Below are 18,718 nucleotides of genomic sequence, written 5' to 3' on the forward strand. Positions count from 1 at the left end.
TGAAGGACACTGACTCCACTTAGGAAAGAAATCAGGATGTGATTCACCCACCTCAAAATATGCCCAAGAACTAAAACGTAGAAATCTTCACCAACCTAAGTTAGAACTCTCCACCTCATATAAAATGGACCTCCCACTCCAAGAAAATGATTATGAACCCTACACTCTTTATAGCTACTTAGGAGAGAGAGAGCACCAAGCAATCCCCTACTAATAGCATACTGACTTGAACGTTGGAAAGGCCCCCCAAGCACACTGACTGACACCAAAGTGTGTGTGTACTTACCCCCAGTGTAGGGTATCGACAAGTAATAAATCGGTGAGTCCGGTATCGATCCATGAGGAAGCAATGCAAATTTGAAGGTGAATGATATACAATTGACTAGCTACCACAACTAAATACAATGAATATCAAAATAAAGACAAGTAATAAAAATGACCGAATGACTCGGTAGCATAAGCGATTTTTGTAACCAAAACAAGTGAGAATTAGATTTAAAACAATTAATTAAAAAACCTAGTCTCTAATCCGTCCTGGTGGCTACTCGGTTCTCATACTCAAGGTATCATTACAAACACACAACCATACACAATGTATTGTGTGATACTATCAATCATGCATATGCAAAGAGAATTGGGATATAAGACTTCAATTCATACATGTAGCCCATCGGGTCTCCTAATCTACAATGAACGCAAAGGTATAAACACCTAATATTATGGATTAATGTTCCCCCTTGGGGCTCGGCTTGGCTAACACCCTAGTTTCACACTCAAAGATCAATTAACCATAACTCTCCCATGCACCTTCCTAAACTAACCCAAAACTCCATCATTAATACACATAATTAATAGCTATGCAATGGAAAAACTCGATTAATTAAGGAAATCATGCAATGGGTTTAACAATTCTCAATCGAACATATTAGATGCAATCCCTAGACTAGACAATCCAAGAACAACTATCAAATATCTCATTCTCATATATCCAATCAAACAACTATCAATTAAAAGAGAGAAATTGAAGTTACGATTCTTTGAGAATACCTTGAGTAATCGAAACCTTGCACCCACCGTTCGAGACTAGAAACTAGAAATAAAACTTAGCAACTTAGCCACTCAGCCACTCATCATAATGGATATAAACATCAATTTTATAGTTGAAAATCAATGTTTACAAACAAAATCTCAAGAACCAAGCAAAACCCTAAAGAGAGAAAATGAGAGAAAAACTATGGAGGCTCAAATGTTGTGTAGAGTGAATGAATGAGAAATAATCCCAAATCCTAGGGGTTTCCTCTATTTTACAATAGAAAATACCTAACTACCCTTATAAAATCGTTCCTCATTGGTTACATACATGACTTACCCCAAATGCCCTTGAAATTTTGGTGCAGAAAATTGCAGATCCGTGGTAGGTGTCCGGACACTCGTGCATCACTAGGGGTATTTTGGCTTGCTTTTGTTGAGTTTTGTGAAGTAAATGTCCGTACACCTAAGGAGGGTGTCCGGACACTTCAAGCTTCCTCCAAGTTGGTGAAACCTCTGTCTTGATTTGTGAAGGAAGTGTCCGGACGATACATCAGGTGTTCAGACACTTAGTGAATTACAACTTCCTCATTCAGCTCCAAAAGTCCCCAATTCAGTTATTTAAGCTCGATTTCCTGTAAAACCAAAGAGAAATATCTATAAGGGTAAAATTACTTTATTTAAACACAAATGCATTACTTTAGACACTAGAACGCCCTAATTAGATGATATTGAGACCTCAAAATAGAGGTCCGATCACACACTCTCGGGGGCCTCTATAGTTCACGTTTTCTAATGTGTAGGTCATCCTCAGCAGAACCAAAGACACTATCCGACATCAATCCTATCATGATACATCGTAAAGACAAAAGCCAGTTTTGGACGTCATCAGACATATAAGGATTTCATTGAAGAAAAACATTCTCTTTCAATAAGTCTCTTATTTTCTTCGGTGGGCTAATAAATTGTACCACCTCACTTTTATCTTATCTATCTTAAAGTCAATGGAAGCGGCCTTTTCTTGAATGAGGTTTTGGCTATACTCATTTACATCAAGCTTCTTTGCAAACATGTCAAACTGCAAGGGAAGTCGAGCATTGGTAAAAATGATGGTGGACAGAGAGATATGGCAAAGGAAGAAAAGCTAGGCAATATTTACCACTGGTTTTAATTAGTTATGTTTATTTTATAAATTATTTGTAATTTATTTCACTATTTTTTTTGCATCGATTACAACTAAAATGTATACCACTCATGCACATAATTTACCATAGCAATTACAAATCATATATGTTGTCAGCAAAAATTAAACCAAATACTATCAATATTTTAAACAGTATATATGCTATTATTATGCGTTTAGTCAATTTTTAGCCATTGAAATATACTCAAAGTTTCATTTTGGTCACCCAAAAATCAAACGTTACAAGTTTGTCACCCAAAATATTTTTTTTATACACTTTGACCACTTGGTCAGATTTTGAGGATTCCCGGCAATCAGTTAGCTTATGTGGCATTAAAAAAATAAAATAAATCAGTTTCGTTTTAAAAAATGTGATTATGTGGAATTTTGTAATAGATATTAATTTTTCAATTCTAGTTCCTTCGATTCTACCATTTTTCTGATAACATAAAGCTCCTTCTCAATAAACTCCTCCGATAGCTCAGATTCCTTGACCTCCATCCCCCTCCATTTTCTTTCCCAATCCTATTTTCTCATCAACAAGATCGAACAAGTGAACCCAACCAATCCCTCAATTTGCCACTAAGGTAGCCATCCTAACCAAAACAGCCAGAACGAATCTCCAATTGAGACGACATCTTGCGAAACGCCGAAGCCGTGGGTTGGGATTCAAAGGGAAAATAGCAAAAATGGGTTTTCAGAGATTCATATGTGTATTCGGTGAGGTGCTGGATGTAGGTGGAAGGGTTGACGTCGATGTTGCCGGACCTAGAAAGATGTCTTGACGTCAATGTTGCATAACCTACCTTTGTTGCTGCAGAAAGTCATGGGTGGGAGCTAGACCTGAATGTCCAAAGTCATCCTCTCAATGTCATTGAAAACCTTATTATCTTGCTTGGATCTGATCCTGGGAGTTCAAATCAATTCTCGAAAACCCATTTTACATAAATCTGGTTTAGGGGACGATGATGAGAGACATTTGGGGAGATGTTTGAGTTTTTTGATTTCTAGGTATTAATTTATTAAAAAGACAAATAAGATACTGATAATAATTATTAAAAATATTTTATGCCACTTCATCATTGAGAACGGAGTCATCATGCCACATAAATAAAAAACAATTGTATTCTAACAATCAACGTGCCACATCAGACCATTGACTGCCTTAAATAGCTAAAATTTGCCCGAGTGACCAAAGTGTTTCAAATTTTTTTTTTGAATGATCAACTTGAAACGTTTTATCTTGAGTGACCAAAGTGGAATTTTGAGTATCTTTCAGTGGTCAAAAGTTGGCTTAACCCCTATTATTATTATCCAACATATCTAGTACCACCATATACGTTAGCATATACACTAACAAAATTGTTTTTCTAATTCTCGAATCCTGTGATTAGGGCACTTGCAATGGTGGGCTTTTTGGTAAGAATGGATGGGTTTAATGGATCTTTAATGGGAAATGGAGAGGTGTAATTCTACAATGTTGGGCTTTTTGGCAATCAAAGTTAATGGATCAATTTGGAGACGAAATTCTTCTATTGGGGCATCAAATTGCCTGATTGGTGTGGGCTCATTCTCAACACCAACTGCAAACCTATTCCCACGTGAGGAAGAAAACGCTATCTCCAGCTACCTCATCGGAAACAACCTCTGTCTGCAAAGTCATTGTCGACACTGTGACCTGTGTTCCAACTGGGGGTCCTCGATCATTGCTTGTCGAAGAAGAAGAATATCAGGTTTGTGGATCTACTTATTGATTAACCTGTTCTGGTGAGGTCCTCGAATCTGATTGGTTGGCCCTTGTTTTATTCTTTTTCTCTCTATGTCTCACAATCCTTAGATTTATACTCATTCGCTCGCGTCCTCTGATCAGTTCTCTGTGAGCTCTGGCTGATTGTTCGCTCATCGTTTTGGTGTTTTCTGTTTGGTATTTTCTTTGAACTTCTTAATTCATGTTTGTATGGACTTCTAAATTCGTGTCTACGTTTCTTTCGTTGATGCGATTGGCCTGTGATGTTTATGGATTGTTTTTTTTTATTGTTTTTCTTTCATTCTCCTCTTGATCATTTGTTTCTTTAATTCGTATGAACCCTAATTTTTATTTAATTGTATTGGCTCAGTTTTTGAATTCGGGAGAATAGAAATGTGAATAAAAAAGTATAAGATTCAAACAGCTGAAATTGAAGAGATGTGATTGTTATTTTTTAAAATTTCTTTTAATATAAATGAAATTCAATTTGTTTTAGATTTCTAGTAGAGAAGGAGAGGTGTTATTAGTTGGTAGTAACATCATTTGCATAAACATTTCCATGAACAATACACATTGAGGTAAATATTAGGGTTCTACAGTAGAGGCGCAAGTCAAAAGTAACTCACGTTGGTTGATTAAGTGTTCGGTCTTTTGCGGTTCTTGTTATATATGTTCAGAAGATGTTGTTTGGTTTTTACAATGTAGCATAAATTCATAATATAGTGGTGCAATTTCGAGCCTTCCCACTTCCAATTATTTTGCAGTATACGGTGCCATGAACCCAAGCTAGCCTCCAAATTCCCAACATCCACCAAATCATCAACAAATGATTCCATGTGACAATTTTGCTTTCTGGAATTATTTCTTCCGAATGGTGCAATATGGATTTGACCCATCAGCACTCCAACACTTTGTATCTAATATATTAAACAACCAAAGTTATCCAAATATGACCCACCATCCAACTGTTAATGCACCCAATGTGAACCAAAGCCAGTAGGTTTTTGATCAATTTGCTTCAGCTTCGGGTCCTACTGTACTGCCAAGTGAGGCTGGAGGGTCAAGGCGCAGGAGGAAGTCATGCCTTCCTCCTGAGGAGCGCACCCCAAGACCACCAAACTGGTCACTAGAGGAGGATGTCGATTTGTGTAAATCTTGGGTCACAATTGGAACATATCCGATCACTAGAATTAATCAGGATAAGCAATCCTTCTGGACAAGTGTCAGGTCAGACTTTATTCAACGAAGAGGACCGGCAGCTGGATGTAGGATTGAGCAGGCTTGCGAAAGTCGATGGGGGCTTATTCATCTATGGGTCACTAAATGGACTGCAATATGGAAGCAGAGCATGGAATTATCCCTAGTGGCTACACCATACATGATCAGGTACATTATATGTCGATTTTATTAATAATAAGTGTGTTTATACTATGTCATTATATAAGTGTTGCCTTCTGGTGATTTGTATCAAACTCTATGCAGACATGTAGGTTTAGTTGGGTTATATGTTTTAATATGACTGGGAGTCCAAGAACACAACCGTTTTTGGTTTCTTCTTTCCTTCTGTGTAGGATTGTGTAATGCATCATAGGGTATTTAATTTTGCTTATATTGGTATATGACAAAGAAAAGTGAAATGCCTTTTCCTTGTTGCTGCTTTGGTGTACCTTTCAAACTTGTCTTGTTATGACCTGTTAATTTTAATTTTATACATCCAAAAATTGCTCTTTAAAATTTAAACTTCTTTAAATGTATCCTAACTTTCTAAACTTCTCCGAACCACTTATTAAAATCTGTTTAACTTAATCTTGTCTTCTTTGTTTTCTGCATCTTAGAGGGCCTTTTGTTGTTCATTGAACTGACATTTGGTTTGGATTTACTTGTCTTTTGGAAAAATGCCCTTGCCATTTTTATGAAGCTTTTTAGTTTTTACTCAATATTAGTTGATAGTTGTTTTTATGTTTCCCTAATCGTATACAGGAACGAGCTGTAAGATCACTATTCCACAAGACATACAATCATCAATTCAAGTATGAGCATTGGTGGTTGGTGCTGAGGAGCTGTCCCAAATGGCAACTATATAGTGCTGAGAGCAAAGCTGGTATTGAAGTTGGTCTTGACAAGCGAGGACCGTTTGTTGACGCAATGTCAGATTGGAATGTTGGGGGGTCACATGGTGATGATCTGGAAAGGGAAGTGGCAGATATAGAGCTGCCTGAGCATAACTTTCAGCCAACATTCCCCGAGACACCTATCACGGAGGAATCACCATTTCAAGCATCAAATGATGACGAGAGAAACGATGAGGATCAAAGACCAATTGATACTAAGGCTGCCAAAGCAGTGAAACAACGTAAGAAGTCTAGGAAAGGAGAGGCTTCAAGTCTAGGAAAAAGGATAAGAACGTGGAAATCGTAAGTCCTCCAATTCACACCGCTGAACACGGAACGCAACCCTATGAATGGCAAAAAAAACCAATCTGAGCACTATCCACAGGGTACCCGGTCCGTTTAAAACCCGAAAACCGATCCTATAGGTTTTGGAAACGGTTTTGATTTTTGTTTTCAAACCCGTCATGTTTTAGGGTCGGGTTTGGTTTTTGGTGCCGGGTTTAGGGTACCCGAACCGTATAATAAAAAGATTCATTATAGTAATAATATTATAAATCATCTATAAAGATATACTACTAGGATATTAAATTATAACATGATAAAGCATATTAAAACTTATATATTTATAGAAGCATACTAATAAAACTATAAATTAGACTGATTTGAATTATAAAATCATAATTAATATAAATCATACTCAATATTAATTTATATTAATATAATCTTCAAATAAAAAAAATTAAAAGTTAAATGGTAAATGGGTACCCGATGATAAACGGTTATGGAACGGTTCCGGTTTTGGAAATTTAAATGGTTTTTTAAATGGTTTTGGAACGGTTTTGGTATAAAGTATATTAAATGTAAACGGTTTTGGTATTTTATAAATGGAAGGGTACCCGATCTGTTGCCATCCCTACGCAACCCTCCAACTCAGATTGGCGTCAACGCTGGTAATTTTAATCATTGACAATTTAATATACCTTGTAGATGTTGATATAAATGGCTATTGTGCTTCATTGGCAATTGATTTTGATGCTTTGTAGTATATCCGTCTTCCTAATTAATTGGCACATGTTTTTAAGAATTAAAAAAGCAATCTACATTTACGCTTTTACCTTATTTTGTGCTGAATACGATCGAGCTTGGCATGTATGTTATGTCACTCAAGGAATGCTACATAAGTCTCTCTCTCTTTGCAGACATGATATTCTATCAACTTCAATTATGTGTTAGGTTTTAAGTGGTTTGTTCCATTCATTGTACTAAAACCATCGGACAAATGGTTCTCTATAGTATGCTTTTCCAAATTCTTTATTTAATTATATTATCACGAGATGTTGTATATATGTACATGCACACGTTGTCTAGACAATAGAGAAAGGGTTGGGGGCCTGACACTAAAGTTCTTTATCTTAATTATATTATCACGAGATGTTGTATCTATGTACATGCACATGTTGTCTAGATAATAGAGAAAGGGGTGGGGGCCTGACACTAAAGTTCTTAAAAGGATGACCATGAATTTGTGGTTTCATTTATTTATCTCTTATTCATGATTGTTTTGCCAAAAATTTTAATAGCTACTAGCTTATAGCCAAAATGTTTCTTTATCTTATTTGTGACAATGAATACATGTAGGATGTTGGACGACCATTGGCTTGAGAGGGAGAGGGAGACACATGCTTCTGACGATGACACTAGCTAGATGTAACCTGGAAACCGAGTTTGCGTATTATTAATTTGGCCCCTATCTACTTTAGCATGCAATTGAGATGGTTGGATGTTTTATCCTTTGTATTTCAAATACTCATATATGTTTATTGTGAATTTTATTTATTTGGAATGTGATTCACATTGGATATTATTCATTTGAAATATTTCTATATTTGATATGATTGTTCTATATTGAGTAGATGTTTTGTTGTGTTGTGAAAGAGCATTATTGATGTAGGGAATCTTATTGCTTTGATATCTATGGTCAATATTTCATTTTCATGCTTCAAAGCTAGTAGATTCATTTGGAATATCTTCTAAATAGCAGATAAACCCAGTCGTCCGGTGCAATCAGGAAGACGCTGAAAATACGTGTATGTAGCTTCTAGATCGTCCTTGATCCTTAGAAATAATTCCTGTCGCATACGAAATCTTCGTCGAAACATATGAGGAGGATAAGTACAATTTGGTGCAAAGTAATCTCGCACAAGATCATTGTGAGCCATCTCGCGATCTCTATGAATGTTAATGCATGTCCTTGGTTGGACAGGACCAGGTGATGCCATCGTGGTAAGTATTTGAGTAGCATTTTGCATTTCATGCTGCTCAAAAGCATACAAATCTTTATCTGAATCATCACTCGACTCCTCCTCAACAATGTTGGCTCTTTGACGAAAGAAACTCCACCTTCTATGGGAAGAATCACCAGCGATTGTTATCTATTGATAACTTTAATAAATGAAATTTTCTTGAAGTAGAATGGGGATTTGATTTGGCTTTCCTCAAAATGTTGAGTGAATGTTGAGTGTATAGGATATTTATAGACAAAAGAGGCATGTATACAAGAAAGACAAATGTAGATGTCGTCATTTACATTTTTTTTTTTAAATATTTTCTTCCATCATTTACTATTTTTTTTTAAAAATAGTTTGTTTATTTGACGTAAAATTTTATTAATTAAAATAAGTGTTGATGTTTAATGTAATTTAATAGAAAATCATTTTCAAGAATATATATATTGTTGTATGTTATTCAAACATTTACCACCAAAATTAACAACTCAAGCCAATATCTATTTAATACCATTGTACAATGACAATAGACAATACATTTCCATTCCTATTCACATCTGTAAAACACGTTTTCCAATACAGTTTACTATCCCATTACCCACCAACTATTGCAAGTACCCTAATTGGAGTTGCATTCATTTCAATCCATTTAGTATATTTAGTTGGGTTGGGCCGTAAGTGGGCCAAGCCGAACATCAACCCATGCATTCATGATACTACGAAACATGGTCAGAGGAGAGAGACACTGGAGCTGATTATCCACACTGTTTTTGGCAGTTCTCACCAGCACACCATTCGAGATGAGCAACATCTACGGCTGACATCATCATCGATATTTGTTTTTCCCCCCTCAGTTTCTCTTATTTTCTTTGCTTCTCTCCTCTCACTGGTTGCCTCTTTTGGATTAGGGCTTGAAATTCAGTCGACGGAGGTGAGCAATAATGGCTACTCAGTCATCGCCTCCTCCAAATCCCGCCGACGATAAACCCCAAAATCAAGGTGCGATTTCTGTTCTCTATGTGTTTCTTTTCTTAATTCACGGGTTTCATATTCTGTTTATTCTGTATATTTCTTTTTGGTTTCTCTGAAAATGAGAAAGTTCGATGAGAAGGAAATTGACTTGCAATATAGTAGGTTTTCGAGTTTTAAGCTAAAATTTCTCTTTCGTTTCTCTCATTTTGAATATCGGTTTCTAGATAGGGTAAAGGACGTCTTTCATTTGTTGTGTTTGTAGTTGGATTTATGGATTTAACTGCAGAAAGGTGTATACTCGAGGGTTTTCACAACTCCATAGCTCTCGCAATTGACCTTGCTGTACGCCAATTTGTTCCAAAACAAAGCATGAAAGGAAGTGTAACCTAATATGTCAATCTTGTCCACTTAATAAGTTTGCAATGATTTGAGTATTTCTTATTATTGCTCTGTAGATCATTATGTTTTGATTACACAAAACTGAACAGTGGTATAGCAATAGAAGTATTCTGAACTTGATGTACCTTGAGGATTTTGAAATTTTGGAGACACATGGAAGAAAAGTCAATGACTACGAGGGGGAGCAAAGCAAATATGGGTATTTAAAACTGGAAACTTAGAACAAGTGAGAAGGCTTTAAAACACTTTCGCCAGTTTGATAACACACATTGACACTCAAGTTCCTTGTGCAATAAAATTATGTTTAATATTTATTAGAGATCAAAGCTGACTAGAAGTTGCTTTTCTTTTTGGTTGATGGTAATGGCGGCCATATCCGGCTTCAGGATGCTTGAATTGTTTTCTCTTCTTAATCTTTGAAGTGCGTAAAAACTGTGCATCCAAGATAATTAACCTGTCTTTTCAACTTGAGTTACAGATACTTTACAGCCCAAATACGATGTTCAGCAAAACGCAAGCACAGAGGACACCAAACAGAGTTCTACAGCATCTGTGTTTGTGAACTCAGAACCAATGCGGGAGGACCAAGTGCAGAATGCTGTAAAATTTCTCTCTCATCCAAAGGTCAGGGGTTCTCCTGTTATGTATAGACGATCATTTCTTGAGAAGAAAGGCCTTACAAAGGAGGAGATAGATGAAGCTTTTCGACGTGTTCCTGTAAGCAATTTTTTTTTTTAAAACACCTTTTGCCTTATAGTTCCATTCAATTGCTTTTGAGAAGCTTATTTTTTAAATACATTTTAACCTTTTGTCTCTTTGCTCCACATTTTATGCTACCTACAGGACCCACCTTCTAGTGCTCAGGCAGCTAGTACAAACCAAGGTAAGCAAATTTTAATCCATGGTTAGAGTTCATGGTGGTACTTGGATTTGACTAGAACTTGGATTGCATGAAAATTTTGTACCTAATTCTATGTCGTCTACCATTGCATCAACAGATGGACAGGTTAAGCCAACTTTAAACTATCAGCCACAAGCCCCAATGCAAACTCTGCAGCCTGCAGCAGCTGCACCAGCTGGTGTCATTTCCTCAGTGGGGACCTTAGCGCAGTCTCGGTTTCACTGGTATCATGCTATTCTTGCCGTCGGCGTCTTGGCAATTTCAGGAGCTGGAACAGCTGTTGTAATTAAGGTATTAATGAGCAATCTTTCCTCTCTCCTAAGCTGTTAGATATTTCATACTGCTTATATATATATATATATATATTATATTTCCATTGTTTTTATTGTATGGTATTAACTATTATGTACCATATTCTTCTTTCTTAAAAAATTTAGCACGAACACATGCTAAAATTTGTTAACATGTAATCATGCGAAATTAGTTAAGAGAAAGATAACGCATTCCTTGTTTAGAATGCTCTGGTACCCAGGTTGAAATCTTGGATACGTAAGGTTGTCTCGGAGGAAGATGATGATCCTGTGAAAAAAATAAATGCAAAACCAAGTTTGGCAGAAGAAACGGCAGCGGCGGCAAAAGCTGCTGCGGCTGCTGCGGCTGATGTGGCAAAGGCAAGCCAGGAAATGTTAAGTTCCAAAAATGAAGGTAGAACTGTTATGGCAATTTAATTTATTTTGTCACGTGACTTGTTGATGCAAGAATTCCTATTATCTTTTCAATCCTTATTTTGATCCATTGGAATTATTTAGTGATGAGCAACTATTCATTTGATTTATGAAACTTGGCTTGTCCTTTACAGATAAGAGATACTTTGAGGAATTTATGAATCTTTTAGATGTGCAAGTAAAGGAAATGAAGTCTATGAGTGTTGCCATACGGAAGTTGGAAGGTAGAGAATACTTCTATATCATCACAATCAGATATGTTGATATGTTTTCTGTCGGGCTTTCTTTGTTTTTCGCTTTTAAATTTTGTTTTTCTTGCTGTAGACTTCTGACTGCCTATATCTGTAGCACTTTGTTTTAGGATTTCAATTTGTTCTGAATGGGGTTGCATGGTGTTGGACCTTGAGGTCCAGTGAAAGGGTTGCTCTTGCTCTTTATTGATTGGGGAAAAAAAATAGAAAACAATTTAAGATTATAATAGTTGTCTTCAGTCTTCACTTTATTTAGGTTTCTCTCTCTGTCTCTTTTTCTTTGCTCGGGGGTAGTGTGATCATAAGACTCATTGGTTTAGGATATCCCTAGAAATGTAAGTGATCTCAACATTCTGTTTCATTGACCTTTAAGTGTCACTTCTTCAAAGAAAGGGAGTTTTTAAATTTTAATACCTAGCACCTGTTTGTTCAGGATTCCATTCTGTGGAAAATTGTTTGTAAAGTTGGCCATTTTGGCTTAGAAGTTTGTGATCATCTGTAAGACTGTATCTGTTTTACCTCCTGACCACTTCCTTGCTTCTATTGACACAAATATTGCCTGGAAATAATGATGAGGGGCCACAACATGCTTAGCGGCTAAAGGCCATGAAATGTGGAGTCTGTGACCATCTCTTTTGCTTCTGGTAACGCCTTGTTCTGAGTCTATTATCCTTTATTTGTCAGGACAAGCAAGTGAACCTGGAACTGCATCTGTTTTTGAGCAAGATCATGGAGTCTCAACCATGAGTTCAAAGGTTAGTTGAAAATAGTTCGTGTACTGATTACTCTGTCGATAAAACCTAAGTTAGAGGTTTACTAATTTATATTTCTTGCAGCACACATATGCGAATGGCGAGGCGGATGTTAACTCACGCTCAGGTTGCTCCTTGAATTTCAGTTATTGGTTCTTTGTTTTCAACCTTTTACAGTAGTGTCAGTTTTAATGTTAAGAATGAAATCTTCATTAATCTCCTCTACAGTGAGGCCTTCCTCCTCACCTGCATCTACAGAACCCTCTGTTGCACCTCACCCAAAATCATACATGGAGGTCAGCAATTTTCATATTTCTTTTGTAGTTGTTTTTTCTTGATTTTGCTCATTTATGATGGAAACATGTGCAACTCTGTTATTTAAATATGCATATCACCATATCAGTGAGCTGATTCCTGGAAAAAAATGTAGATTGTAGAAAGGGTTTAGTTGTTTTGCATCAATGAGCAGAAGATGTTATCAACCAGGAATGTGAGTGAGGGCATGACACTGTCATTTACTTTCAAATATCAGACCATATTCATAGCTAATGCAAAAATGGAAACCGTAATGCTAACCGTCTAAAATTACCATAGGATTTGGTTACTGTATCGCAGATTCGCAGTGCAGCTTCAAAAATAATATGGAAGATTACCCATGAAACCGCTCAAGTTAGGTAAAATGAAAGGGGAAAGAAACTCGGAAAACAGCCTTTGCTTTTGAAACGACACTAACTGCCTTGTTGGAATTACAAGGTAACTGGTTGATTTCATTACGGTTACCTTGTAACCGTAATGCTAACAGTCTAGAATTGCCATAGGATTTGGTTACTGTATCGCAGATTTGCAGTGCAGCTTCAAAAATAATATGGAAGATTACCCATGAACTTGCTCAAGTTAGGTAAAACGAAAGGTGAAAAAACCTCGAGAAACAGCCTTTGCTTTTGAAACAATACTAACTGCCTTGTTGGAGTTACAAGGTAACTGGTTGATTTCATTTTCGCTTGATATAAATTTTAAACTTTGATGCATTTCAAGTTTTGGTGTTGCCCTTAATTAATTCTTCCGCAACCCTTCATCATGATTTGCAATCTGAAAAATGCTATTGGAATTTGTGTCTTGATTTTTTTTAATCTAAGTATACATCTGGGGTGTTGGATATGAACCCCTGCCCTCATGGGCTGGCTGGAGGGGATCCTACCACTTTAACTAGTTGTGATCCTCAATCCAGTGCCATGGATTGTATAGTTGGTACCTTCATTTATGTATGAGATACGGATACTTCCGTAATAACTAAAGTGACTGTTGATGCATCACATTATTGAGTACTTATTGGAAAGAGAGTGACGAAACACAATAAGCCCGTCCAGAATTCCCAAGAGCTGTGTGTATCAGCTAAATTGTGCCCTATCGGTTCCAAAAAAATTTGTGAATATAATTATCTTGCTCCTTCATTTGTGGCTGCTGCTTCTTCGGATCTGAAGAAATTTGTGACAATAATTATCCTTTTTCTCTGCTGGAAGTTGAATTTGCATGCTTGCCTTCCTGAGATTGGAAGTGCTGCAACCCCATAATTAATGTGTAGTGAATCTGATAATTTACTGCCGTTAATCTTTCTTTAGATTTCACAGGGTATATCTATATATGGTTTTCCTTATTATTCCAAATGGAGGTGAGTTGATTTGTTTGCCATCTCAGAAGTCGTAACTGCATATGTTGGTTTGACTTTTCTTCATATTTTGTGGTAGTGACGCTGGAGATACAATAAACAGTGGCCTACAAAATTTTTGAATGCAGTAACCTACACAAGTTGTAGCATTGCTTTGGATTTGGCATAATACTTTTTACTCATTATCTTTCTCTGACAGATTATGGCAATGGTCCAGAGAGGGGAGAAACCTCCTAACATTAGAGTAATTTACCTCTATTTTTTTTCAGAAAGCAATTTATTCCTAGTTTGTATGCTGGGGTAGACCTCTCTGTTTGGTCAAACTACTAATTTCCCGTCATTCTGTGGCTTATGTAGGACATAAATGATCAACCTCCTAACCCTAACCAGCAAATCCCTAATCCACGTGTAGCACCAAGAACTAAGGTATGCTTTCCAAGACACATGCCTCATTTTATTTCTATATAAGATTCATGGATATTTGATCTCTTTAAATTCATTGGCTGTTTAAGAAAGGGAACTTTTGGACTTCATTTCAGTTACATAGATGGGGCTGTTTCTTTGATTTCACACATTCAAATATTCAATTCCAGCACTGTCAGTGGGTCATTATATGCATGTACTGCTAGTACAGTTGCAAATCTGACAATTAGAACTACTGTACTACGAGAAGTGTTACTGATGCAACAGTCACCTCATTGCAAGTTCTTAGACTATTGGCCTTTGCAAAATTAATAAAGAAGTGCTCTCAAGTCTTCAGGATCTGTTAATGTTTATCTGACAACTATCGAATAAGAAGAATTTTTGAATGCCCCTCATTTACCTTAGTCTGATGATACTCTCTTCTTGTATAGCCTTGGGAGGTTGGTCAGGCCCAGAATAGCTCCAACCAAGTACTTCAATCTCAAGTGAGTGCGGAAGGCTTGAATTCGAATGCACAATACAATGGGCTGAGCTATCAGTTGGATGGTGAGAGCTCAGTGCCCTGGCGGCAGCAAAGGAGTGCTAGAATCACTGAGATAGAAAACGAAGATGAACTCAAGGCCGGAGCTTATGGCATACGAACTAATGAGCAACGAGTCCAGCGTACATGGGTTCCTCCCCAGCCACCCTCCGTTGTGATGGCTGAAGCAGCTGAAGCAATCCGACGGCCAAAATCAACTGTCCAGAGGGAACAATCAGCAGATGATCTGTCAGCATCCCGTCCTGACGATGCAGCTGATGAGTTGCACAGAGTCACAAAAATATCTGAATCTGGAGGTGTAGCGGAGATTAATGAGGAAGGGTCTGGATTGAATTCTAGCGAAATACAAACAGAATAGGAGAAGAAACCATCGTGAAGCTGGATTGAATTTTCCCGATCTGCCGCTGATAAGTTATCTAATAGATACTTGTAGTGATGGAACTTACTCCCATCAATATGCTGGATCTACATGAAACAGAAAAAAAAGTAAAATTGTCTACTTAATGCTTGTACCATGTGTTTGTCGATTCATTTCATGAGCTAGTATTGTTTGAAATAAACAATGAAAGCTAATTGTATTGGACTTTCTCCTTGTAAACCTGTAGCTATTGAGTATGAAAAATTATGTTGCGTCTTTGGTTAGCTTGCTTTTTAGGTAATATTTTTTTTCCTTAAGGTCCATAACTAGTTAGCAGAAGTCCTAACCTTTAGACATCTTCAGTTCCGGTACACCATATTTTTACTGAATGACTCTACTGCATTATGACTAGTACAGGATGAAATGTGTAGCATTAATTGACTTTGCACGGCCAAAAAAGAAGAAGTGAATTTACTCTCATTTCTTTGCGTTTGAGTAAAACCAAAAAGGGAACATAGAAACAACTAGAATCAAAGTTGCATTTTAACCATACCTGGTTAATAAAACTTGTACTCACTCTAGAAGGATTTGTCATGTTCCAACTCAGTCATCAAATGCTCAAAGGTAAAACGAGACTTGTTCTCAAATCCAAAAGTTTTTTCTCAACCCAATCTTATTCATAGATCTGCTAAGATAAAGGTTTTCATCATAATGTTTAGATGTTTTAACTTAATAATCTAAATTTCAAATTTGTTTCAATTTGGTACCTCGGATAGATTTTTTCCATTTTCAGGCAAATAACCCGCCTATGTAGCATTAGAAATAAAATAAACAAATTTTTTTATATAAATTATGAATTATGTGGAATTATATAGGAGAAATTAAACTTCAAAAGAACTAAAAAAAAATCCACAATCTTCTACTCTGGTAAGAAGAATAAGAAGTGAAATGTGTGATTTTGGTTCTTTTGATTGGGTTGTGACAAGCACAGAACAGAATTAGTTGTCTCGCCGTCGTTGGGGGAAATTATTCTCTACGACTTATGGGCGAGGGAATTCGCTGCTGGTTTACAACAACAGTCTTTGGGTTTAAGTCCCGTCTTTGCATGAATTCTAGAGTGATCATCATGAAGAATTTAATGGCTGAATCTTCTATATTCGACGTAAGGTTTTATTTTGTGCATTGTAAGAAACTCTTGAAACGTAAAGCACAGTGAAGTATTTTGAATTAAGCAGAGAATTTGTGAGAAAACACAACTTTTAATTTCCAGGAAAGAAGAGAGAAACTGAGTCCTACATGACATCTTGTAGGCTGCAGCTTTTGTTTAAAACCAAGCACCAGATGATAATGTGTGGAGAAGGGGCTTGCGCAAATCATGGAAGGGTCCCCTTGAGGATTTGGGTTGTATTGTATGCCCCAGAAGAAAGTAAAAGAAAGACTGAATTGTGAAGTAGCCCAACCCTTCTGCTATGTCTCAATCATATTCCAACTTTGAAGTCTTTTCTTTTCTTTTCTTTTTTTCCTGATTCTTGCTTCTTTTTTTCTTTTTTTTTTTCTTTTCGTAGTAAGAATCTTGAATGAAGTTATGGTTTTTAACAAAACCAAATGAGCATGAATTGATAATTATTTGGTGAGCAATGCCAATTAATGACCTCAGATGTGACATCTATGATAGTCATTGATTATACACATATGAGACCCACTTAACATTCACACTCCACATGAATTTGGGGTAAATAAGGGTGTCATAAATTGGAGGTCTTGAGCATTTTCCTTATTTGGTGCGTATGAGACTGATAGTTTTAGACTCCAGGCGAGTTGATATGGAAAAATCAAGCAATCTCTCTCAAATATCAAGATAAATCTCCATCGATAATATGATTTGAAAACAATTATATTATTGTAAATAACCATAAAAAAAATACTGAGAGCTACCCGAAGATCCCAACAAAAGTTTTTCAGACGGATCAAAGTAATATTATTTTAATATTAACTCGCCTCAACATAATTTAGTGGCTCCGTTCTTACAAGAAGGGACAAATTGCTTGTTATTGTGAACACAATTCGGTTTAAGAACAAGGAGTGGACACTAAAAACTCACTAAGAACAACAAGAGCGATTTGTGGGCACTAGTCCTTGTTCTGCTGGTATTATTATCTCAATCAATCAATTATTCTTTGGAAAACTTTTTTCTCATCTTCCACTTCCACTTCCCAATGGCCAATACTAACATCTAGTTATATGTATCAATATCAACATATGCTTCTTAAGGTCCCACTTGCCTCAACTAGGCGAGAGAGAGAGAGTATGAGTGGGAGATGGTGAAACCTTTAACACATTTCCCAAAATCCCAAATTAATAGTGGAAATAACGAATGTCAAAACCAAATAGATCATGGCCAACAGATAGATCATCCACCCAAAGTGCTTGTCGTATTGGGCATTCGGCTCATCCTTTCTTTCCTTTCAACTTCAATTACAAAATTTTGAGAAAAAAATAAAAAGAAGACCTATGGCCCACTCTAACCCATCCAATTCCAATACACAAGAAAGTAGAATTGTAGAAACATCTCTGCTCTGCAATTCCAATTATGTACAAGTGTGGTGGGACCCTAGGCCTGCCCTTTACTAGTCCTCACTTTTTTTCTTTTCCCTTTTAGGGGTGTTAAAAAATGGATTTCGTATCAGAAAACATCACGTATTTGCGAAATATTTATATGTCTGGATTCTAATCCGGATTGATTTAATTCCAAACAAATAAATCAGACGGATTGATTTAATTTCAGATAAGTAAATCAGACAATAATCTAATACAAGTTAGGGTTCGGACAAAATTGTTTTTTTTTAATCTAGATTTTAAAAATATAACTTGCGTCCAAACTTTATTTAATCTGACCAGGACAAATTCGATCATCTAGACCGGACAAAATTTTGTCACCCATATATTCCTTTTCGTTTGTGTCAACTATAGAGTATATACTTATAGACTTTATTGTTATACTATGCACTATTTTGTATATGTATTTTTTTTCTTCACATTTCTTTCATTCCAGGAATCCAGATGGTTAGACTGCAAATCAGATTTCCCAATTGTCAACATCTATATTAGGCCGGTGATGTAGTGCACAAACTTTTGACGGTTTCTCAATGAATTGAAGACAAACTTTTGTGAAAACTATTCATTATTATTTTTTATCAAACATTTCGTCCTTTTCCTGGTGATTTTGGCGTTTAACTTTTTTCTAAGTTTGCGTATAAATATTTCTCCCCTAACTTCGAATCACCTTCAAAGAAATAAAGAATTTGAAATTATCTTGAACAAGTAAAACCAAATGTCAAAACAGAATACTCAACCAATTTCAGCAAATACAGCCTT

General features: G+C 36.4%; 2 protein-coding genes across 3 annotated transcripts; one reads left to right on the forward strand and one right to left on the reverse strand.

The window, feature by feature from the left end:
• Positions 1 to 8,100: 8,100 nt before the first annotated feature.
• LOC119985570 lies at positions 8,101 to 9,166 on the reverse strand. The gene is made up of 2 exons (XM_038829860.1): positions 9,140 to 9,166; positions 8,101 to 8,502 (listed from the first exon to the last, which is right to left on the reverse strand). The coding sequence occupies exons 1-2, from the start codon at positions 9,164 to 9,166 to the stop codon at positions 8,101 to 8,103; spliced, it is 429 nt and encodes a 142-aa protein (XP_038685788.1).
• A 17-nt stretch (positions 9,167 to 9,183) lies between these two features.
• Positions 9,184 to 15,627, forward strand: LOC119986238 (peroxisomal membrane protein PEX14-like). Of its 2 annotated transcripts, XM_038830807.1 has the most exons (12): positions 9,185 to 9,354; positions 10,205 to 10,443; positions 10,570 to 10,609; positions 10,725 to 10,918; positions 11,143 to 11,332; positions 11,487 to 11,576; positions 12,288 to 12,358; positions 12,440 to 12,482; positions 12,584 to 12,651; positions 14,221 to 14,265; positions 14,379 to 14,447; positions 14,876 to 15,627. In XM_038830807.1, the coding sequence occupies exons 1-12, from the start codon at positions 9,297 to 9,299 to the stop codon at positions 15,341 to 15,343; spliced, it is 1,575 nt and encodes a 524-aa protein (XP_038686735.1). In that variant the 5' UTR covers positions 9,185 to 9,296; the 3' UTR covers positions 15,344 to 15,627. The 2 variants fall into 2 exon arrangements, with proteins under 2 accessions (XP_038686736.1, XP_038686735.1); XM_038830808.1 differs by lacking the exon at positions 14,221 to 14,265 and having other exon boundaries at positions 9,184 to 9,354.
• Positions 15,628 to 18,718: the final 3,091 nt, after the last annotated feature.

The sequence above is a fragment of the Tripterygium wilfordii genome, chromosome 19, assembly GCF_013401445.1.
Source record: "Tripterygium wilfordii isolate XIE 37 chromosome 19, ASM1340144v1, whole genome shotgun sequence".
NCBI lineage: Eukaryota > Viridiplantae > Streptophyta > Magnoliopsida > Celastrales > Celastraceae > Tripterygium > Tripterygium wilfordii.